General features: G+C 40.5%; 2 protein-coding genes across 24 annotated transcripts in view; one reads left to right on the plus strand and one right to left on the minus strand.

The window, feature by feature from the left end:
- Positions 1 to 10331, plus strand: part of FUBP1 (far upstream element binding protein 1) — a 36143-nt gene extending 25812 nt beyond the window's left edge. The window contains exon 21 of the mRNA XM_072342871.1: positions 10179 to 10331. Coding sequence (XP_072198972.1) covers positions 10179 to 10196 — 18 coding nt within the window. The 3' untranslated portion in view covers positions 10197 to 10331. The remainder of the gene's footprint in view (positions 1 to 10178) is intronic.
- Positions 550 to 23311, minus strand: NEXN (nexilin F-actin binding protein). 23 transcript variants are annotated; one of them, XM_072342876.1, is made up of 14 exons: positions 22933 to 23033; positions 16526 to 16605; positions 15303 to 15494; positions 15079 to 15160; positions 14845 to 14993; positions 13490 to 13531; positions 12188 to 12382; positions 11940 to 12107; positions 9302 to 9487; positions 5282 to 5485; positions 3955 to 4176; positions 1947 to 2132; positions 1157 to 1517; positions 550 to 1050 (listed from the first exon to the last, which is right to left on the minus strand). In XM_072342876.1, exons 2-14 carry the CDS (start codon positions 16550 to 16552, stop codon positions 1037 to 1039), a joined length of 2028 nt encoding a protein of 675 aa, XP_072198977.1. In that variant the 5' UTR covers positions 16553 to 16605; positions 22933 to 23033; the 3' UTR covers positions 550 to 1036. The 23 variants fall into 23 exon arrangements, with proteins under 23 accessions (XP_072198977.1, XP_072198979.1, XP_072198976.1 ...); XM_072342878.1 differs by lacking the exon at positions 22933 to 23033 and adding an exon at positions 22458 to 22593 and having other exon boundaries at positions 5282 to 5482; XM_072342875.1 differs by lacking the exon at positions 22933 to 23033 and adding an exon at positions 22458 to 22593.
- Between the last annotated feature and the right edge of the window lie 594 nt (positions 23312 to 23905).

The following is a 23905-nucleotide window of genomic DNA, read 5'->3' on the forward strand; positions in this document are numbered from 1 at the left end:
TTTCTTAGTAGTTTTTAAATGTTTCTATACACTACTCTAGCTTTACTGTGTCTTATGTTAAGGCTCTGCAAGTGCTCTTCAGTTGAAGATGCGGCTTATTTTACCAATAATTCTTAAGGAAGCTTATGCTGAAAAATTCAGATGGGTTCAGTACAGTGGCTTTAGCACTGATACCAAGGAGATCTTATTGAAAAATAGGGTGCTCATCTCAAGCAGGCATCGTTTAGAGATGCAGCTGTAAATGCATTGCATCAGAAGAAAATGGAGGTTGAAAACTGATGTGCTTCCTGAAAGTAATTGTTTGCTTCCTATCAACTGTTGGTTCATATTTTGTCAGCAGCTGTTTCTCTTTTAAGGAGTGAAAAAGTAGAATTTTTACAAGCAAATGTTGATGTTCTTACGATAACTACAGGCCTTACTGAGATTATTCTTACTATTTGGATTGCCGACTGCATAGGTTGATAAGAGCATGAGAGTTTAAATGCAAGCCTGTTTAAAAAATCATGACCACCAAACTAATGCTCTTTGAAGCACAGAGCAACAAAGTGAGCAGTTCCGTAATCTTTTATTGTTTAAAAATAGTACACTGGAGTTCTTGAAAAATCATCGATAAGTATTTCCTTCTGCCAGTTCTGTGCCTCTGGGATAAAGTAAAACAGCTTAAATATGTAGCTTAAATATGTATGCTCATGCAAAACTATACCAGTAGATTTACACTACTACAAAAGTTTCCAGATTGTGTATTTAGCTTTATACTATTACACAACGGTTGGTCTTCAGATATGGGAGCGCTACTATCATTCCGTTTTTCCTTTTAGTTGATCTTTCACACATTGATTCCTTCTTTTTAGCCTGCAATACTAAATTGTGCACTGAGCAAGGAACCTGGACACTCGCACAACTTGAAGGTTATTCGTATCTGATGCAGGAATGACAATGCATATCTTTGCTTTCTTTAGTTGGCCCCATCAGAAAAAGAGATGATGCAGTAAGAAAGTTTTGAGGGGAAGAAAGATTCCAGCTAAAGTGTAGAGCATTAGTAGTCATCAGCTAGAAAATAAAAAGGTTAAGAGAAAGAGATTAATAGATTTTTCGCAATAGGAAAGATACAAGAAGAGTATGTGAGATTTAAGCAAATTAAAATACTAACTCTTACTTTCAATGGTGAGAATACAGGTGCTAGCAGATGTGCCTCTGTTGTTGACTGCTTTACACATATATTCGCCTTCATCTTCTGGGAAGGTTTCAGGCAAGTAAAGGCAGTAGGTTTCTCCTCTTTCAATATATTGATAGTCCTCAGAGTCCTGCAACATTTCCCCCTCAAACCACCATGTGACTTGAGGTTTCGGTTCTCCAGTAATTTTAACTGTAAATCTCACTGGCTCACCATCAACAACTGATGTGTTTTTCAGTGACTTCTTAAACCAGGGAGCTCCAGAACGAGCTTGGTCGTCCTCATCTTCACAAGTAGAACCATTAATAATGCTTCCCTCGTCATCTTCTTCCTCTTCCCTTTTCTGTGTTAAAATAATCCAGTTTAGAATTTTCAGAGTAGCAATAGCAGCATGACTGCTAGTTACATGTAGTTGAATACAGAAAAGCTGCTGTTTTTAAGAAGGGAAATGCCTATCCATGCTAGAAAACAATGTTCAGAATATGGGACAGACAGTAAATGCTGTCTAAACTTTTGTTTTAATGAAGCTGGTGTGGCTGGTGTCTTGGGGAAAAGTATAGGCATGAATAGTGATTCCATGTTCAGAATATTCCAAGGAAACTGCTGTTTCCTTGTTCTTCAAATAATAAAAACTCAAAAGCAATTAATTACACAAATGCAATAATTTATATAATACTCCTTTTATACTTCTGGCATTGTTGCTATCAGTGGTAATCAGAGGCCAAGTTAAAAGACACTGAGGACTGAAGAAAAGGTACTTTGTAATCTCTACCTTCTGTAATGCAGCATCAATTTCTTTTTGTTCGAACTGCATGCGTAGTAATTTTTGTTCTTCGATTCTCCTCTGTTCTTCTTCTTCCCTCGCCCTTGCCATTTGCTCAAAACGTGCCTTCATATTTACTTTATGAGTAAATGGAGCCTCGGATTTCTTGGCTGGTCTCACATCTACCTCATCATCCTTGGGAAAGAAAAAGAATAGGACGTTACTCATGTTTTACTTTTTAAATGCTCCTAGCAATAGTACCGGTTTAATGCATCAGTAATTTTTTAACTGCAAAGCCACCCTGAGTCCTCGTGGTCATTTTTCTCCCCACAGATTGTTTAATGTTGGATGTAAAGTGAAGTCTCTTAATAATTCCTCAGGTTCTGAGATGGGGTTTTTTCTCCCTAAAACTTACCAAGAACATTTCAGTTGATGAACCTTATTCTAATGTTTCAACAATAAGCTTTTCTAAAAAAACAGATTGCTTATCAAGTCTGCAAGGTGTGGATTCGAGAAATAACGTATTGCGCAGCTACAAGTCCGTACTGTGAATTCAGATGTTCCTTGTAACATCTCACTCTTAATGGCACTTTATTAGTGGTATGTTGTAGTAACACTGTAGAAGTAACATTGGCTACAGCTGTAGCACTGGATTAGAGGTGATAAACTATTAAGCTAAAGGAAGGGAAAAAAGAGCAGAGGTTTTGAAAACTGTATTTAGTCTTTAAGGACAGTTGTAAAGCACTGAAGTGAATCATCACTGCAGTCTTAGGATACACATTTCTACATTGGGGAGCCAAGTAAATGTACTTAGCAGCGGCCCTACTAAGTACGTGTCCTTGTTTTGAGAAGAGACATTGATTTTATTAAGTTTCTTTCCTCAAAAAGAATACTCGGACTGTTTTTGCAACTCCCCATGCTCGCATTTTGGGTTGTTTGGGGTTTCTTTGTGCATTTTGGTTGGTTTTCCCTGCTGCTAATTTTAGAGAGATTTTAATATTTTTTTTTTTCACCTCAAATGAGAATAGATCCTATTGGATCTGTGCTGTAATTCTCTGTGTTCCTGTCCAAGGAAAATCCTATTTTCCCAAGAATCCATAAAGTACAGAAATGATAATGGGAATGTTTGCTTTCTCTTACTGTCATGTACTAGAGATACAGAATCTTTCTTCACATTGCCATGCAACCAGCTGGTGTCTTAGAAGTCACCGCTGATTTGCTTGTACAAGTTCTCTTATTTGTGCTATTGGCCTTTTTGTTTGTGGCCTTGAAAAGCAGCCCTTCCCAATTAAGTCATCTGCTCTGTGGGCTGTTTTTTAGCTGGGCTTGTCCTCCATTTTTTTGGAAAATAATCAGCTTAATGATCACAGAAAATGATTGTAGAGTAGATGTGGGAAGGGAGAAGATTAGAGAGAGAAATACAGAGTATTTGCAAAAGTCATCTCAAGTGTATGAGAAAAGTATTTTCTAAAAGATTTTTCTTCATGTGTAAGTTGCAGTGCTCCTGTGGCAATGGTGAGTCCTCAGTCACTTCACTTTTATGTCACGGTGTTCTGGCTTCAACACTTAGGCAGGTTGTTGACCTTACAGAAATGTTAGTGTCACTTGTTCAATGGAAAGTTTAAGAAGTTCTGAGCTCATACTGAAGTGAATGACTGTGGATACTAAAGCCTCATTATGGGGCTTTAAATGGTGGAGAATGAATTAGAGTTCAGGAGCAGCAACTTGTGTGACCATTAGTAGAACAGACTCAAAACCCAGCATGTTTCAGCACCTCAGGCCAACAGGTTGTTAAGGCGCTGAATTGAAGTATGAGCAGAAAAACAGATCTCTGCTTGAGTGCAAATGATTGATGAATAAACTGGTGCTGTTTCTCTTAGAGAAACATCATACATCCAAAGAAGGGAACAGAGAAGCCTCGACAGAATCATGTTGGAAATAGAGCAAGTTTTGGTGAAAGCAGTACTATTGCCCTGTGCTAGTTGAGTAAATCATTACCATGCAGAACACAAATTACCTCCTGAAACTTCTCAGCTTCCCTTTCTCTTATTTCTTCATCCATTGCTCTTCTTTTGGCTCGTTCTTCTTCAATCTTCTTCTGTATTTCTTCTTGAGACAATTGTCCTATTTTCTCAAACTTGCTTTTCAGATTCTTTGCTTGGATAGAACCACTTCTTTTTAGCTTTATTAATTCTTCATATTCTTTGCTTAGCTCAAAAGTTTCAGATTCCTCTTCCAGCTGTTTAGAAATAACAGAACATGTAAGATAGAAAATATCCTGGTAATTGTCACTACCCGTTCTGCCCACAGATTGATGTAACTTTGAGTGCTTGAACAACTCTTTTAGCTTGGAGTTATTTCAAGTCAAAGACCTTTTCCTTCTAATGACTTTTCTCTCAATGTGGTCTGGACTACTGAGTTTATAGCATCATTAAGCTTTAATTTTAAAATATTTTTGCTCTGGTTTTACAGATCAAACAAAAGAGATTTCAGGATGTCACAGCTGGAAAAGAAGTGACGTTTCTGGATGCTGTAGTCAAACTATATCCAATGCTGTAATTGTTTATATTCTGCTCTATCACTTCATGACCTCTGATGGCAATAAGAGAATGTGTTTCAGTTGTATCTCTTCTTCCCCAGCATGCCTTTCAAAAGGCATGCAGAGCTCACTTCAGGTACTTGCAAAGCTCACAAGCTGTGGGCTTTTATTACTCGCTCTAGCTTTGCTTACAAAAAAAAAAGTCATTCTAATATTCCAAAGGGAATCATGTGCTGCAAATTACCACCCACAACCAAATCAAATTGGTGTGCACTTCTTGAATGTGCTGTTCTAGTCATCTGGTATGCAAGGCAAATTCTGGGTGTGATTCTTAACATCAGCTGTGACAGCCTTCAAATCCTTGATACACTCACTAGGAACAACTTGAGGTCACTGTGATTCCTTCCAAACTATTTAACAGAGCATTTCTGTGAGGAGGGCAGGAATTTTGCTCTTTTTTTTTTCTTTTATCTTTGAATTTTGAATCCAGGTGTTTGTTTTCCCAGTATTGGAAAGACAGTGTATTTGTGTTATTAATGCAGTAGAATTTGCAGGTAACTTAAGTAAAACGCTAAAAGAACAAATATGAAGTTGTTTATACTTTTAAGGGTAGCAAGTAGGTTAGAAATTAAATGCATGCAACATTATAAAAAGATATTTTGGATTTTCATTCTTCTCACACAATACAGGAAGTATTGATTTAAAATCCCTTAAAAAGGAACTTCCCGTTAAAATCTTATGCTCTGAAGTTTGAATACTGTATTTTTCTTTGGAGCATGCATAACACATCTTTGGATATACAAACCTCTCCCATTTCTTGTCTTAGTTGTTGGAATTCTTGCTTTTCCATTTCCAGTTTTTGCCTGCGTTCCTCTTCCGTGCGTCTCTTTTCTTCTTCCATCTTTTGTCTCAGCATCTCCTCAAAATTAATTTCCAGTTTACCAGGGATGAGAGATTCTTGAGAAAATGTCTTAAACATTTCTGGTGGTTCATCATCATCCAGCACCTGCTGGAAATTCACATCGTTAATGCTGCATCCTGAAGGTATTGGGAGGAAAAATCCAAGTATTCTGCCACAGAGCAGTAAGGTGCAGTGGGGTATTGCTCTGCTGTTTTGAGAAGGAATGTGTCTGGGGGGTTTGTTTGACTTTAGGCCTTTCTTATTACAACACTAAGCTTTTTATACTGGAGATGAAGGTGTGCACACAAATGCAGTCTTTTCTACAAGATGGTGGGAGAGCATGTCCTCTGAAAGCAGCTTTGGGACTCAATGCTGTCTACTCCTGTTCATTCCACAGGCTGTCCTTATATGAAGTATTTGCTTCTAAATGGCCTTGTCCTCAATGCTGAAATATCTGTAGTCTTTCTTCTAGGCAAACTGTGTTGTATTTCTTTGATACCAGTATTGCTAATATGCATAACCGAGAACTAGAAGACACACACAAATGGAAGATATGAAATCATGTTGGCAGTTCATTGATTTCTTCTTTCCCTGTCCTCAGGCTGCACAGCTTGGCTGGGCATTAATGGTCATTCTTTATGAGGAGATTGCTTCTTTTTTGATCAATTTATAAGAGGATAGTCTGGCCCCAGAAAAGCACTGCTTAATTACTTCCAAAAGCTGGAAATCTAGAAACATATATTTAATCCAACTGCATTTGTTAAAGCAGGGCATTACTATGACATTGAAGGGTGATCGCCCAGTCATCTAAATTGCACAGGAAAGTAAATTCTAGATAATAACCTGTGTGAGTCTACTTGGGCGTGTAACTGTGTGAACTTATTTTGTCAGATTGATAGAGACTGTCTCAACTAGAGCAGTCTAAGGTGTGCGACGAGGTCAATTACTGATCTAGAACTGCACAAAGATAAGAGCTTTTGGCACTGTTCAGTCAGTGCATGTTTGAAAAGCCTTGTGGCAAACACTATGAGCCCAGTCTGCCTGAAATAATGGGCATTCCTAACAGGAGCCATCATCCAAATTCTAGAAGGGGTTAATGGATCAAAGCTTTCATTTGAGAGAGTGTTTTAACTTTATATAAATGCTTTAGTACTCCCCTTTTTCCTTTATTGCTGCTTACTGCTGTTATAATTTGTGCCTTTTACTGCTGCTTGTGCCATCCTTGTTCATGCCTGTTTCTGTTTTTATTTGCTTCTTCAATAATGGTTTGGTTTGGGTTTGTTTTTTTTTTTTTTGGCTCAATCAAATACTCTTAGTCACTATAGATTTCCTTCCAATTTTCCCCATGAGTAAGCTTTCAGTTGGACTGCAGCCCCACCATTCCTGCCATTCTCCATTCGTTTTGCATAATACAAGCTTAGTTGTAGAAATTGTGTTGTGGAGAAGTGGAATCAAAAAATGAAGCTGTAAACTATTTCCTTCTTCAGTGAGAACAGTGCAGAGCTGCCTATTTTTTAGGAGCTAACTGCAGCTAAGTCAGTAAAGAGCTGTGCAAGTCTTTCTGATGATGTATGAGCTCATATGCTCATGAAAGGAGAAGCGTTAATTCAAAATGTATTAACGTATTTGTGTATGAAAACAGAAAGTGCATATGACCAAATTACTGCATCTGTTTGTATTTTTGAGACAGTAATGGAAATATAGAAAGCCAATCTATTCCTGATTTAAGGGGAAAAAAAGGAAGGAAAATATCAGCTGAATTGTGTGATACACAGAAGCCTTGTGGTTAGCTTGGTTATTATTTCAGCTCTGTTTTGTGAAGTGAGGCTGTGGCCTGGTCTGGTTTGATTTCTACAAACTGGGAACAGACAGCTGTGGGAAACAGCCCTGTAATGGTAGTGGTGTGCAGCTCTGCCAGCCAATTTTCAGTGGGCAAACAGTGATTGATACAAAATAGAACGGCTTTTTGTTCATGCTAAGACAGGTTCTTCACATAGTTGCTAATGGAAAGTGATCGATGGCAGAGAAATGAATGCTTGAGTCTGAAAGGGATCGCGTTGATAGTGGGAGGTGTGCAAGTTTAAATATAGTAGAAGATGTGAAACAGGGAGGTCCTTGCAAAAGGAGGTGGAGGCAGCATTGATGGTTTTCAGCAACAGCATCAGTTTGTGTGTATTTTGTCAAAACTGAATTAAAATGGGTAAGCGTGAAGAAGTTCTGAGACAACAATTTAAACACTTAAAAATGAATATGAGGTTTTAGTAATTCTCAGTGAGATCACTCGTGTTCTTAAAATGCTACAAAGCACATCAGTACGTTGCTGCTATATTGTGTAGGTGTGGAAAACAGGCTTGTGTTTTCTATTCCATGTGAAGGAAACTCTGTAACTCTTTCAGAATAGTAATTAACAGAAAATTGTTCAAGCACCACGTATATGCTGACAACATCTTCAGTTAATTTTTTAGACTAGAGAACGTCTTTACAGGCTGCTGTTCCAGTTGCAGGCTGTGCTGCATCAAATGGATTAAGCCTTGATTAATCAGTGAGATTTTTCTTGCCTGGATGCTTAAGCTTTTGTTACACAGAGGCAGAAAAAAATGTTCTGAAGAAAGCAGTAAAAAATAGAAGGCAGTGAGTAGTTGGTGTCCTTGCTTTACTTTCTTTGAATTATCTGCTGGCTTTTCATTAAGATTATAATGGCAGAAGTCCAGTAGCACTCCTTTTCTAGAGGTTTAAGGTTCTTTGCTCCCACTTCAGAGTTGTGGACAGGCCATGCACGTTATTTTCAATATTTGTTTTCCAATACAAAATCAGATATAAATTTACATTGTAATTGTGTGGGTGGCCATGCAGAGTAGAGGTCTGGTCTTCGGCCCAATTTTCAGCCAGTTTAGCACTGCTAACAGTACTAGAAGCCAAACAAAGTGTTCAGTTGCTTCACAAGTATCACTTTGAATTATGAAGAGAAAAAAAAAAGAAAAGAATTAGGCATGTAGATGGTCTTTCCCAGTAAAGCCACACAAGGGAATATAGGAAGAGACTGCCAGATAAGTGAGTTATCCCACAGTTTTTCATGGTATGTCTTGCCCTTCGTTTTGAATAATGCAACACTTGTATTTTAGCTGGTGTTAGTCTAATTTAACTCTGTATTTCCTAACATCCACCAGTAAGTAGTTGGTTTATATCCAAAAGCCTGCTGAAACTTGAACTTAGTGGAAAAAGCAATGAAAGACTCTGTGCTATTTTGTGTACAAACTATTGCGTCGGGCATCTTTGCTCCCTGAAAATTCATCTTTGATATAATCTTAATTCAGATTTTATCATTGCATATCACAGGGATCGATTCCAGTTCAATGTTCTGTATAAAGAACAGTAAATTCCACAAGTTGCCTTTTCTGTTTCTCCAAGCAAGTAATGAAATACAGTAAAAACATCAATTAGTTGACTTCAGCTTCTTCATTTTTTCCATCCTCAAGGGCTACAGATGACCTCAGAATATGCACTTGCAGTGAGCATTTTTCTATTATGGTGTGAATAACCGTTAAGCGAGTAAGAAATGTAGGGAGACTGACTTGGAAAACTGCAGCTAAAGACACAGGAATTTCTCCCTTGCACCGAGCCAAAAACAAAACCTTCCTTCCGAACATACTTTGCTTTGCATGTTTGTTGCACCTAGCATAGTACTGGTAGTTGGAAACAGTATCTGGTTTTCATTTGATACCTTTTCTAGGTTTGTTGTGAGGAAGGATAGTTTCTTGATAATTTTTTATGGAGAGCCTTGAGTAGTTTACCTTCATATAAGTAGTAGGGTAAACTAATAAATGAAGAAGTTGAAGCATATGCCTAACTGTAGTTAAAACTTTTCCCTTTCATTGTGGAGACTGAGGGAAAATAGTAAACGAAGTACTAAACAAAGTATCATACCATATTCTTCCGTGCTTCAGCAAATGCCCTTTTCTCTTCTTCTATGCGTCTTCTTGCATCTTGTTCTGCTCTCCTCTTTTCCTCTTCTCTCCTCAGTCTTTCCATCTCCTCAAAACTGAGCCTGAGTTTACCAGGACGGAAATCTCTACCAGAATTTTCGGATTCTTCATGGCCGCTTTCATTTATCTTCAGCATAAATGGAAGGGGGGAAAAATATAATGCTTGGATAAGGTTTTTTGGTTTTTGGGTTTGTGTGTGTGTGTGTTTGTTGTTATTTTTTAATGTATCTATTCTGAATAATAAACAAATACTCCATTAATTCTTTTCTGATCCTTTATAATTGCTTTTTATTCTCCTGGTGAAAAAATAGAGACTTTCAAGGCAGGCTGGATCAGGCTCTGGGCAGCCTGATGTAGCTGTGGTGTCCCTGTTCATTGCAGGGGAGTTGGGCTGGTTGGCCTTCAGAGGCCCCTTCCAACTCTTAAGGATTCTATGATTCTGTACTGATGATTTGGTTCCCTTAAGAAACTTTTTTAACCAGCAGAGAGAGAAAGGAAATGTATTTCAGAATCCCATATTGAACTTCTGTATTGATTTAAATCACTTCAAGGTGTAATTTGGAGCAGGATGCCTTATCGGGAAAAGGATAAACAATTAAGTATCTATTTCACAGTTTCAGGGTTGGATTATTTCCTGTAAACCAGCACTTCCTATTCACTTTCTTTACATCATTTCCATTGACTTTTATACCACTGAGTTACAACCAGTGCATTTAGCAGCTTAAAGGGAGGCTGTAGTTTCATAGCAGAACTGAATTAATATTTTTTAATATTTTTTAATTAATCCAGACTGACATTTTTGTTTCTCTTATTTTTAGACGTTTAATCATCACTGAAGAAAGGGAAGAGAGATATTTCAGTATTTCTGAATATATTATTGTCTGCTAAGAGGAACCCATTGTTTGCAAACTGCAAAGAACAAAAGAACGAACCATCTTCAGAACATGTCATGGAGCACCTCAGTTGTTTATGGTGGAAATTGACTGGGGACTGTCAAGAGTATTAACGCTCCAGCTATCTGCATACTACAAGCAAGCCTGGTATGTTGGGTGAACAGTTGAGGGAATTACAGAGGTCTCATAAGGGGGGGAAAAAAAAAGCAAGAAAGAATTGAAGGAGTTGAACTACTGAACTCTTCCTTAAAGGAAACTTTTTACAGCAGGTTTTGACAACCACTGATAGCAGATATAACTGCGTAGTAGAAAAAGACCACGGGGTGATTTGCTTTTCTATTGAATTTGTAAATTCAATTGTCATGCTTTTATATTACTTGGTTACTAAATGTAGGTATATAAGGGTGGGAGATGTGAAGAAAACTTCAATTAGAATGGCTATGGTGGCTTCACAAAGTTTGCACTCCTTCATTTTCTTTTCTCTTTCACTCATATCCCTACTCCAAAAGAAAAACAAAAATGAGCATTATTCACATAATGCCAAGGCCGTCATTAGGGAATAACCATTCCATAAGGTGATTTTTTTCTAGGGCAGAGGAGGACAAGAGGGGGGGGGGTGAGGGGGTATTAACTTCAGTTTTGGCATCTGCCTGAGCCTCGAACCCTCCCAGTTTGAACCAATTGGGAATTTGAGAAGTTCAGCTTTCTGGAGGTTCTGTGTTGTGCTGGTTTTTGGTTTATTTTGTTTTTCTATCGAGTAGCAATTTGCTTTTGAAATATAGGCAATATAATGATCTTGTTTGTTCAAGAATGGTAATTTATATTTACACTGTTCTTTTAAAGTTAAAATCAGCAAATTCATAGAAATAATATGTTTAAAGTTCTCAAGAAAAGACATGACTCATTAAACTTCTTTGTATGTGAATGAACAAAGTCGCAATGTTTGAGATGGTATAAAGGAAGGATACTTAAATACAGAACTTCAAAATAAAGCTTTTGCAAATAGGGAATAGCAAAATAGGAAATACAGTACTCAAGTATCTGGTGTATCTTATCCTAGAGCCAAATGCACGATTCCCTTAGTGTGACTGAAGAACAAACTATGGTGAGGTCTGTTTATAGCTGAACTAAGATAAGTCTGGCTCATGATAATGGAAATAGTTTTGCAAATAATATAAAACAGGAATTGTGAGCAACAATTTGGTGTCGAATCTCGTAATTTCTAGTACATTGTAATTTACGCCACTGCCTACAAGACAGCCGACCTGTCTTTCCTGTTCTTCACAAAAACAAGTTTAAAAAACCAACACATAGTGTCATATTTATAAAAAGAAATGTGGGAATAAGAAGTAGCATTTTCCTATTACTGAATGTCTTCATAAAAGTTGGTTACTGAAACATACAAAGTACTTTTCATGATCAAAACAGAAAAGTAGTTTTCTTCCTGAGGATTTACAGCTTAAATGCAAAGTCCTACAAAGTGCAGATGTGAAAATTGATAATACTGACAACAAGCTTTTTATTTTAATATGAGAGTTTTGCCTACATGGGTAGTGAGTTAGAACCAAGATGAGAAGCGTCCATTTCAAAATCAAGCTAAGCAATAAAAATTAGGTTCAGGAGTGAATGTAAAGGGCATATCCTCTATCAGAATTCTATAGCAGCATGCACAAAACATGTACTTACCATCTGCTGTCTGGCTTCTTCAAAGGCACGTTTTTCCTCTTCTAAACGCTGCTTTGCTTCTATCTCTGCTTGCCGCCTTTGGTTTTCCTGTCTTTGTCTTTCAAGTTCTTCAAAAGTTACTTTCAGCTTACCGGGAGATACTTGTGTTTCATTGTCCTGATTTTCACCCTGCATAAGAAAAATGAAATTGTTACCTTTTAAATAACATGCAGGTTTGTTGCTTAGGCATTCTTAGATGTGCGGTTTACCGTGAGAAATGAAAGGCACTTGGTTTCTTTAAGGAATTCCTTTTGTTCCTCATATTTAAGCTTCATTTCTTCATCCGGTCTGCCTTTTTGTTCTGCTCTTTCTTTTCCTGTGTTATCAAAGTTTACTTTCATCTTCCCAGGTGTTTTGTTGGGTTTTATGGGCACTACCGTAACCAGTAGAGAATCATCCCCTTCCTGTCCAAAAAGATATTTATTATATTTTCGTAAAGCTTGACTTCTAGGTAACTTACTTCTTAAGCTGCTGTTTTGTTACCTGTGTGCACCAAAAGTCCCAAAATAATCACTTGCACTGAGTATTAACAACAATAAATCTGTCTGCCTCTGACAGTCACTAATTTTCTTGTAATATCTGAAAGCATCAAGACTGAATTATACTTTAAACATAATTTCTTGCAAGGTGTTATTTCTTTACATATTTTCATTAACTATTTCTTATAAATATTCATTATTTGGATCAGGTAAGAACAGGTGGAATTTTGAATATGTAGAAATGGCAGTGGCAGTCTGCTTCTTACTATGTAAGGGAGATACGGTGGTTGGATAAGGTAGTAGATCCAGAAGTATGTTCTTTGTCAAGCAGATCAATTTGCTTTTGAAGGATGTTGCTGCTTCAAAATTATTTTCATCAATTATTTTGCCAACATTCACTTCACCCTTTCTATTTTTAAGTTAGATACCATGATAATAAGGACACTGATCAAGAACTTGATAGGTTTTGGTGGTGAGTTGTTATCTTTTTTTAACTGTAATATGAATGTGCTTTTGTGTTACTGACAGAAGACTGGACCTTCAAGCCTAGATTTCTGAGATGATATATTTGTTTGCAAGATTTAAAATAGAAACCCATACGTTAAATGAGTTCATTTGAGGGACAAAAGTTACCAAGAAGTTGAGACCAGTGTTCAAACATCAGTATATTGACAGAACCCCCTTTTATCGACAAGCTTAAGGCAAAGAGCTTTATGATGATACTTTTCAAAGCCAGAGGATTTAAAGGATCGTTGTCAGTAACCTGAAATCATTGTGGTGGCTTTGAATATTTGCATTTGAAGCGTTCTGAACCCTTCAACTTATTATTCATGCTTCAGACTCTAAAACTTAAATAAATTGAGTTTTAAGTGCAGATAAACACTTCTGCATGCTTTAAAAAACTATTAGCTCCTTGGTTGAACAGCAGTGAATACTTGTGCCCTTTTGGAACTTCTCCCAGCCCATATAACAATAATAAAGCAAAGTGAATAAAAATGTAGGTGAACATTTCTTTAAAAAAAAGCTGATTACCTCTGCTGCTGATTCAGTCCCCGTATTGTTAAAGTCATCAATCTATTAAATAAGAATTTCATAGGATTACATTAATTTGGCTCTTTGCCTTAGATTTTCAAACAAAGAACTGGAAATTCTGTGTGTGTGTCAGAGATACGTATGTAGCACTTAAATTCACAGAGATGGTAACGACTGAACCTTTGGTGGAATATTTCAGACAGGTTAGCAAGTTGGGGAACAGGAAACGTGACATGGTAGACAAAGCATGCGTCAGCATTCTGAACACTTCAGTGATGAACCGAGAAAAGTGCTTTAGGTGTTCATTCTTCATGTGAGCATTCCATAATTGCATTTAAAATCAAACAAAAAGCCATGACAGCAAAAGTATTTCTGATCTAAGTGACATCATCTTCAACTCCCCACAAAAAGTCGGTTGTATTTGGTGTCTTAATAGTGTCAGTTTTATACAGGAACATTCTTTCTAGAATTCTCCATGATATGTAATTCTGCCTTTCAAAGTAAACTAAATATTTGCTGGATAAAAATGTACTTCTGGCAGGAAATGTAACAATGTTGAAAGTAGAAAATACTGTATAAGTTCTTACTGAAAACTGAGTTCTCCTGCAGCACTTTTCCTCTTTTCTTACAAAAAGCCAAAGCACTTTTCATAAGAAAAACCTAAATTAAATATTCCTATCTTTATGTAAAACACATGAAAAATAAATCTTATGGTCCTAGTTTGTCGACTCGGTGTTTATTTGCACTGCAGTATTTGCAGCGCTGAGGAAAACTTACAAATGGAATTTAATGTGATGCCCCAATGCAAAATCTTACAAAGGACAAGATTTTCTCCTTTGGCACAGTTAGAGTCTGTTTACACGTAGGTGCAGGAACAGCTCACAAAGTGACAAAGGAATCGAACATGAATTATCGTGATTTTTAGTTCACTTGCATCTTCATACGTTTGCCTGATGAGGTCATTTTCACACTTCTTATGTGCCTCAATTCATCTGTCACTGAACTGCATTCACTGATTTGTAAGCAAAAATAGCCCAAAGTAAGGGTTCGTAACTAAATACTTTCAGATTAGTTTAGTAAGTTCTATAAACACTTACCCCAGCCTGTGCCTGGTTTCTACTCCTACCACATCTTATGCCTGCCTGCCTTTGTCTGTAACTCAAGCTTTAAAAATGGTTACCCTAAAGATTATTTAGATAATATTCATCTTCACTTTCTTCCTAAATTCAGTCCCATTCAGCATCTCCCATGTAAACCACTACGATCAGAAATCTTAGAGCCAAATACTTTTGCTGAATACAAAGCTTTTTCTAATTTGTTGATAATTATACCTTATTTGGGTTAGATCACCATACCTCCTGTGCTTTTTTGGCTAATTCTCTTTGAATTTTTCTTTTCTCAATCATATCCTGCTCAATTCTGCGCTTTCTTTCTTCTTCTGTTCTTTTTCTTTCTTCTTCTTGTCTTTGCTTCTCCATTTCTGCAAACTTGCCTTTAACAGTTCCTGTGATATGAAACACACAGATCAGTAAGGAGATGTGATGCCTACATAGCGGGTTGTGTGGCCTTTAAACTTCGGCCTCTCTTACCTATTAGCTTTGGAACGTAACCTTTGTCTGTCTTAGATGACTTGGAATCGTCATCTTCATCAGATGCAAGCAGATCTTTCATCTGGTTGATGAAATACAGAAAAAGTAAACTTCTTACACCTTAAATACGATTCCAACAATATTGTCTTAAAATAATGTGAAAATACTTTCACGTGCAATACTGAATATTAAAATAACATAAAATATTTGCAAAGAAAAATAACCTCCTGCTTTCTCCTGTTCCATTCTCTCTCTCTAACATATTGTTCTTTTCTTCTTTGCTTTTCATCTCTAGATCTCCTTTGATTTCTTTCTTCCCTTGCTTTCTGCATAGCTTCAAATTTATCCTTTACATCACCCTTGTGAAGCTTGGGCACATAGGACTTTTGGACGGGTTTAGATGAAGAAAGCAGAATCTTGATGAAGATATAGAAGAAATGAAGATAAGAAAAAGAAAGTTGAAACAGATGAACAGAAGCAGTCAGACTGGATTAGAAAGAATGTAAGAACATAAAAGTACATTTGGGATTATGAACTTGGTGCCATTAGCCATCATCTATAAGTATTTGTTCATAACTAAACAGTAATAAATACCGGAATATCCTAAACAAGTTTTGGCACTGTATTAAACTTAAAAACTGTGATGATGAATGCCACGTAACTAAGTATATGAGCAACACAAATGTACATTGTTTTTTATTTATTAAGCATTATATATAGATTTGTACAGTTGCACTGAAATTGTAAGAACTAAAAGAGGTCTTGTGCCCCTAACACCACATTTAAAATAAATTAAGTAGGCAGACATGTAACAGAACATGTCTGTGTTCTGCGACTCTTCCCCATCTGTAACTGGTTTTAAATACATGGCACTATTAGTTCATTTAAAACTTCCAATATGATATATACTTATTTTTTTTCTTGATATTCAGAGAAACTCATCCAGTGATTTTATGGTGCAAAGGGTCCAAGGTCCCGGCTGGCAGGAATCTGGTACTGATAAAGGTAACAAACACATCTTTGCCAGTACTTAAGAATGAGAAGTACCTACTTTGCAGTATGACGTTTTCCATCTTTTTACTGCAGTGACTGCAGAAATGTTCAGTGCAGTTCTGCTGAGAAAACTGGCTGAAAGTAAGTTTGTTTCCTATTTTCCACCTAAACCAACAGCAGATACTCTAATGATGTTTTGCTTTTGTTCCTGCCACTCAGCATATCACGGCATAAGAAGAAATATTTCAAGTAGCCTGAATTGCTCCCAACATTACAAGTTTCTTCATTTTTAATACCAATACGAACATTTCTAAAGCTGCTCTCAAGTATCCTTCTATTGTCTTAAAACAAAATCAACAGTATAAGTGTATTTTACCATGTCTTTTTAGCTGCCCTATTTTCAAGCATCAGTTGTAAATTACTATATTGCTTTAACTCTAAAATTGGTACATACCTCTGTTTTCTGTGCGATGTCGTTCATGGTTACGGTATTCTGCTCTGCACCTGCTACGTTTGATTGCTTTCAGTTTCTACCTGAAAGAAACAGTTCTAGTTATATTCCTTTCTTTTCCTTTTAAATGATGCTTTGACCATCTTCCCGTAAATAAGTTTGCATGGGCTGAAACCGATGTATCACAATTTCATTTGGTCCTTTGAGGCTCACAAAGAAATGAATAGGTTCTAAGTATGCAACAGTAATTAAAAGAACAAGCTTATGATTCACTATTCATGCTCATACCCCCCTCACATAGTCCCAGATATTGGTTTTTAATTTCCATTTTAAAAAGAAAGTCAGAGCTCTCAGCCAAGCTCTGGCTGCCCTGGCTGGCTGTTACGAAACTGTTTTTCCCAATACTGTGCTAGCAGAAAGGAATGTGCTCTGCACCTCTGCCACTCCGCTTCAGGCTGAGGTTTGAGCCAGTGAGCTCAGGTTGCAAGAAGTCTGCAGAACGCTCAGGCCAAACACAGCCTGCTGGAGATGCTGCCTTGCCTTTGTACAGCTTTGCTTTCTTCCTACTGCTGCTGAGTGTGTGAGAGAATGAAGCTGGGCTTCAGGTAGGTTTTGCATCTTGACTTGTGAGGTTACTTGTAAAATCCGTAAGAGCAGAAAAATCACACACAAAACCTTTTTTTCCCTTTGCCCTGTACCACATGTATGCAGCTCTAAGGGGATCAAACGTGGGATGTGACCGTTCAGTTCGAAGAATTCCCCATGAAAACTATTAAGTAGAGAGAAATGTTTCAGGAGCAACTAAAAATTATCTGGTACTATAGATAGCACACGTGCCATGCGACACAAGGATGTGACCAAAAATGGCAGCATTCCCTGTTCTAGAGGCCAAACTGTCACTTTATGAATGAACTGAATGTGACTGGGGTGTAACGAGAGCACAAGTTGTATCGTGGTTTAATCAAACCCACAAGAGGACCCACGGAGGGTAGTCAGTAAGTAATCCTATTTGTAACTGTGGTTCTAGGAAGTGAATCTTCACAGAACTATGCTTTGATTCTATCAGTTTTCAGACTCCATAATTACTCATTGGAAAACAAACAAACAAACACGTTCCGTATGAGCTGATGTAAACGTTTTTCACTTAGCGCTCTGAAGTCGTAAAACAGAAGTCTTTCAGTAGGCACTAAGCTGACTTTGAAGCTTTGTAGTTAAGACTTAAAGATTTCTGGCAAAACCATAAGCAAGCAGTTCCCAGAAGACAGTTGGTTTCCTGAGTCAGGATGATGATCGTGGCCGATGTCTGTGAAAATCAAATTTATTTGAATAGAAGCATAATGATTTTTATCACAGGAAACATGCTAATGGCTCTGCTACACCTTCGGTATTTTTTGGCAGTGTGGAACAGAATCTGTTTTGCTTTAATGTATGACAGCTTATTCCTGACTCCCTTTTTCCTGCTACGTCAAGGAAAGCCCCAACTTCGCAATGAGGTCAGTATGAGTTCCAAACTCTTCCTAAGCACAGTACGTTGTTGAACTGACACCCCCACCAGCCAGTGTGAGGCACGTACAGGACTTAAAAATATTACGATTCTATGAAATAATTACAAAAAGACTTTGTCACGTGAGCATGATGCGAATCTGGATGTACTGATGTAGAAATGACACTTATTGAAACATTAAAAAGAATGCATTTTATGAGCTCTAATCTTTGTCTGTGGTAACTTTGGGAGAAAAAAAAAGGTGGGGGGGGGGAGCTACAAAACCATAAAGCTAGTGAGGTACGGGACTTTGTGAAACTAATGCATCAGCCTGGTTTGATGGCACTGGTTGCAATTCTTAGTGAGCTCTCAAGGTGTTCATCAGAGATGACTGATGACATTTTACTCTTCCTGTGTTTCATCCTCCAAAACAGTTGCTCACAAATGTACGTACTGCCTAAAAGCGATGGCATGAGGAAGGCATGGCTGTGAAGTGAGGGGTTATAAAAGTCTGGTAAAGAGACATGGTCAAATTTTTTATAGCAGCTCTATATGGTACTTGTGAATTTTCAGATGGAATGTATTTATGGTGACTGAAAATGGACTCATCATCTTGAAACTTGTTGTCAAATTCCTGTACCAAAATGGAAAGCATGGCTGCATATTTTTCGAGGTTCATAGGACCGTGTTCAGCCAGTGCATCACAATCTATAAGCATATTTTCTATAACATGAGCTGGCACTGCACTGTGCCCCCATGCCCTGCTTTCAGCCCAAGACAGCAGGTTGGACGTGCCTGCTCTATGCTTTAATGTACATTTGTCTATTGTGCTGTTGAGTTTGAATGTCTTAAGAGTTTATCTTACTTTACGCATGTAAGTGATATCCCATAATAATCAGTATGACTTAAAACTAATTAAGATCCTTTGACTTCCTCATTCTTCCACACAGGTCTGAGAGAAGCCTTAATACAGGGCTGGAGCAGAAAAGTAAGCCCCAAAGTTAGTCTCTTGTGAGAAATGACTCCATTTCACCTAAAGTACTCCTGCAAGGATTGCTGCTGACCTTCACCATAACAACATAACCCATCCATAGGGCTTCACCTTAAGGTCACTTGAAAACCATGGCTGATTGAAAATCTGATTCACTTATGTGGATGCCCTGCCCCTGTTACAGAGAGCAGAGCTCAGCGCTGCCCTTCTCTTCCTGTGAGGAGCTGCTTGCCATGAGGCCTCTCCTCAGCTCTGCACTGAACAAACCGCAGGACCTCAGTTGCTCCTCATACATCTTGCCCTGCAGACCCTTCAGTATCTTCACAAAGCTCCTTCAGATGATCTCTAATAATTTTACATCCTTATATTGTGGTGACCAAACATGCACACAGCACTTGAGGTGAGGACACGCCAGCATGGAGAAGAGTGGGACAATCTCTTCCTTCACCCGCTGTCAGTGCTGGGCCTGGTGCACCACAACCTTGTAAATTCCTGCTCTTTGAACTTCCAGTAACGTGCCAGTCTAACTTGTTGTGGTCCATCAAGATGGCAGATACTGCCATTTGGAATACTGCCACATCTCCTCTTACTTTAGGTCACTTTCCAATCCTTTGGCATCACCTAACTATTAATGTGCTTGAAGGTTAGCCAGCTGGCTCCAAGACATTTTGCAGCTGTAAGTCATCCTGCCTCTACCTTTGATGCTAACTGATATGGAAGTAAAGCAGTAGGTCCTCACTACACATGATACAGCCCATGTTTGCCCCCTCATCCCTCTTCATGCCATATATACCTCAAACATGAACAGCAGCAGGACCTTGCCTCAGGGACCCCTCGAGTGGTTTCCTTCGAGGTCAGGAAGCCCTGAAGCCTTCAAATTGTGGAGGAATAGCTCCCTCATCATCTACTGATAGCTTTGCAGAAAGCATGTACTTATTTTCCAACCCAAGAAACTCTGACATGCTGTTTTCTAACAATAGCAACTTTTATCTAAGTTGCTATTTAATACAAGTAATGCTTATTCTTTAGCACAACAAGGGTCTACTTGTGTGTGTACTTACTTCAGAAGACATTTGTCCCTCTATTATGAAGCTGTCTAAAAACTTAAGATTCCCTAAAACACCCTAAAGCTGAAAAAATTAAAACCATTCAGGGGACACAGGAGGTTTGATGGCTCCTAAGTCCCCAGACCAACCTCCTTAAATGTAGTGTATTTCAGTGGAGTAATTAACACCCTCACGTGAGAGATGCAGTGAAATACAAGTGTTTTCCTACTCTTTACAAACAGGAGTACGAAGCAGGGGCTTAAAATAACCGTTGAGTTGCTCTGTGATTCCTCCTTTCAAGAGGCCCCCCTGCCGTCTTCCTGGCTACTGTGAGTTATAAATAAGCCCTCTGCAGCACAGTCTAAGTTACGGTTACCATCTGTCTCTCTTTGTGATCCACTTGCAGGGAAGACTCCGTTATATAGGAAAACCATATTGTGAGACTTGGAAACTTAGCACTTGCAGCCAAAGCACTTAAGAGAGGAAAACACGGTCCGTAATGCTCAAGTATTTAAAGAAGGATTAAATAGATCTGGAAAGAGGAGGGGAAGGTGAGCAAGGCTCACCATTTCTGTCCTTACTGCAACTTCTCTGGTATGACTCTACCAGTTGTTGTACTAAATTACAGATACTAAAGTAGATTCTAAAATTAACGGGCATGGGGGAAGGTCCTGAGCTGGTATAAACTGTCAGCTCCTCTGTAGCCAACGAGCTCTGACAATTAACACCAGCTGCCCAGCCATTACATTCTGTAGAATACAAAACTACTTGCACTCAGTTGTATTTAATTCATGATGTCTTTACCATGAAAGACTTACCAGCACCTACCAAAAACTGACCCAGGACTTCATATACAACCTTTTTTTCCCTCTTTCAATTTATTGCACTTCACATCTTCTGTTACAGCAGAATGGCCTTTGCAGATATTGTGCTGTTTATAAAAATCTACTTAGTGGAAGCTATTTTGAATATGTTTACACAGCTCTAAATACTCTTAATGTGACGGTGCCGCGCAGCCCGGCTGCTGTGTTAGAAAAACAAAATCTGCCCCTTAATTCCTTGCTCCCTTCAGGTGCTATTATGGGGTAGGCATACTCCAGAACAAAGCGGGGCCCAAGGAAGCGCTGGTGAGATCTTCAGGCCTGTGATTCGTGATTCCATGCTCCAAGACATCTGCTGATCCTGATTACGAGGTGCAGTAAAATGTGAAGTCAGACCCCTGAGGGCAAAATGCATGTTTTGCCCCGTGCCACAGTTCCTCCAGCCGCTGCTGTGTCCCAGAAGCTGAAGAGGAACCCTAAGATTTGAGCTCAACTCCAGCTGTCACTGACAGACTTGGAGAGCGGGCACTGAAATGTGGGACGAAGCGCCGTGCGTGAGGTACGGCTGCAGTTTGCCTCTTCCCATCTCAGATGACAGCACACAGCCTACGTGCTGCTTCCCTGACACACGGATCCTTCACCCCCTGGAGGGAGCTCCATTGACCATCTCCACTCTGCTGAGTGTTGGGGCCGATGTCTGAGGGCAATGCCTTGGCCAAGGACACGGCCATCCCAGCGCACAGCATGGCTCACCCTGAGCAGCTCCACCTCAGCTTTCCCCATCTCGTTTCCAGTTCAGCTGAGGCACCGTTCCTTGCTAAGAGCGCTACAAAGCGGAACGTCCACACGCTGTGAATTATGGATTATCTGATGGAGGAAAGCACCCATGTATGGCATTCCAGACATGGCTGGAGAAAGCATTTCTTGGGGATACGTCCTGAACTGTCTGCCCGGTTCTTGTGTTTTGCTGAGGGTTTTCTGCACATACCAGATGTGTTCCCGTGTCAGTGTGTATTCCTCAGTGCGCGTGGCCCTCCTGTAGGACTAGTTATCATTTCATAATTTCGTTTCACAGGGCATTTTTCTAAGAGACCTGAAGGTAACAGCCCTGCTCTGTAACAGCCCTGCTCTGTAGCACACAGCCACACGCCGGCTGGCTCCAGAACGGCGCTGCGTTCTCCTCAGCATTTCCTTCGCGAATGTTCATTATATGGACAGAAGCTCTTACATACCCAGACCGGTAACAAATCGTTAGTAAGCTGTCAGAGGACCGCACTGTTTCCCCCGAGGCGCTGCCTTACAGCGGCAGAAGCACAGCAGCCGCTACAACAGCCCGGCGCTGACCAACGAGCAGCACGGCGCTCACCAACAGCCCGGCGCTGGCGCGGAGACACCGCGGCTCACGGCCGCACGGCATCTCTGGCTGCACCGCACCGGGCAGCCCGGAGCATTCGGCCCCTTCCGTAGCCCCCCCCGCGGTGCCCGGTGCCGCTCTGCGGAACCCACCGACTCTCCGCCGCCCCTCTCCGAGTGGACGCGACGAACCCCGGCCCGGCGGGGGGTCAGGGCCGACGGGAGCCCCTCCGCTCCTTACCTGGGAGCGCTGCCCCGCCGCTGCGTCTCGGCGTAGTCCCGGCGGAGCGGGCGGGAGCGGTGCCGGCTGCGGAGCGCCCCTTGGCTGCGGCCGCCGCTCCAACGCTGCAACTTTCCATAAAAGTCGCGGCGCGCGGCCGGCGCCCGCATTCCAGGCGAGCCCCGCGGCGCGGCAGCTGTCCCGCCTCAGCCGCGGCCCGCGGCGGCTCGGCGTGCCCGGCCCCTCGGCGCGGCGGGGCGCTCAGCCCGGCCGCCCTGTCAGCTCACAGCCACCTCCCAGCCCCCCACCCCGCGCAGCCGTCCCGGCCAACGGGCTTATTTTGGGCTGGAAGCGCCACGGAGCCATAAATAACCGGCGAGGGGGGGCTGTGCATTCCTGGCCGAGGGGCAGCGGCGGAGCCCCGGGGCCGGAAGGAGTTCGGGCCTCGTCCCTGGTCCCCGCCGCAGGGAGCCCCGGCCCCGCACGGCACACTCACCCCCGGCGCGTCTCCCGGCTGCGGAGCGCTGCTGGCAGCGGCTGCTTCATGCTCCGCTTGCGGAGCGGCTTTATAACCTGCCGCCGTCAGCTCCTCGGTCGCTTTATGGCACACGCGGAGCAATCGCCTAATAATAGTGCTGTGACAGTTAGCTGATGGAGCGGACAGGAATCCGGCCCGTGCCAGAACACGGAGCGCGTTCAGCCCTAAAGAAGCGCCTTGCTCTGGAAACTTCACTAAGCACAGGCAGAAGTGTGGTTTCATTACATCTGAATGCGTTCCTTTTCCCCCTCGTTTCCTACCTTTCCCATTGCACCGTCCCCAGCTCAGAACTTTCTATCTCCCTTGTATTTTGTCTGCCAGACTGGAGCCAAGGGGCAGCCAGAATCACAGGCACAGGGATGATAACCACACGCCGTCAGCCTTTGCCAATCTGAACAACAGATATCACTGCTAGAACACAGTATGTATTTCAAAGGACAGCGCAGAACTTTCCCCCAGTGCCACGCTCAGAACAGCTGTATTGCTGAAGTCAGGGCACACACATTGAGTTATGGGCAGGAGGCATTCAGCTTTCAGCAGACATACACCCAAATTTGCTCATATCAAAGCATATATGCACTGCTGCTGTGCAAGAGGGAGGATTGGACACCTCCCTCAAGTTCTGCAGTTCATTACCTGCCCCCCAGAGAAGCCTTAGTTCACAGCCAGAGCTCAGTATAGTGGGACTGTTTGGAAATAAACCTGAAAAACAAAGAACAAAAAAACAGCTCCTAAAACCAAGAAAAGAGATGACTTGACAGAAGAATGCAATTACACCACACCGGTTAGATAGATAGAGATCTCAGCAGCAGAACAGCCGCTGCCCTTGTCACAACTCTGACACCTACTGCGTCTGCAGCCACAACAGCCCTCCTTCGGGCAGAGTTCTCCTCCTTTATTCAGGTGTCTGCCTGAGCCACCTGTTGGACTT

Source organism: Excalfactoria chinensis, chromosome 8 (genome assembly GCF_039878825.1).
Source record: "Excalfactoria chinensis isolate bCotChi1 chromosome 8, bCotChi1.hap2, whole genome shotgun sequence".
In the NCBI taxonomy this organism is placed as follows: domain Eukaryota; kingdom Metazoa; phylum Chordata; class Aves; order Galliformes; family Phasianidae; genus Excalfactoria; species Excalfactoria chinensis.

Excerpts from the sequence above, each read along its gene's own strand:
- NEXN (XM_072342876.1), bottom strand. The coding sequence starts at position 16,552 with ATGAACGACATCGCACAGAAAACAGAG. Across the intron at positions 14,994-15,078 it reads TTACGTTCCAAAGCTAATAG|GAACTGTTAAAGGCAAGTTT; the intron begins GTAAGAGAGGCC and ends TTCATATCACAG. Across the intron at positions 4,177-5,281 it reads TAAGACAAGAAATGGGAGAG|CTGGAAGAGGAATCTGAAAC; the intron begins GTTTGTATATCC and ends ATTTCTAAACAG.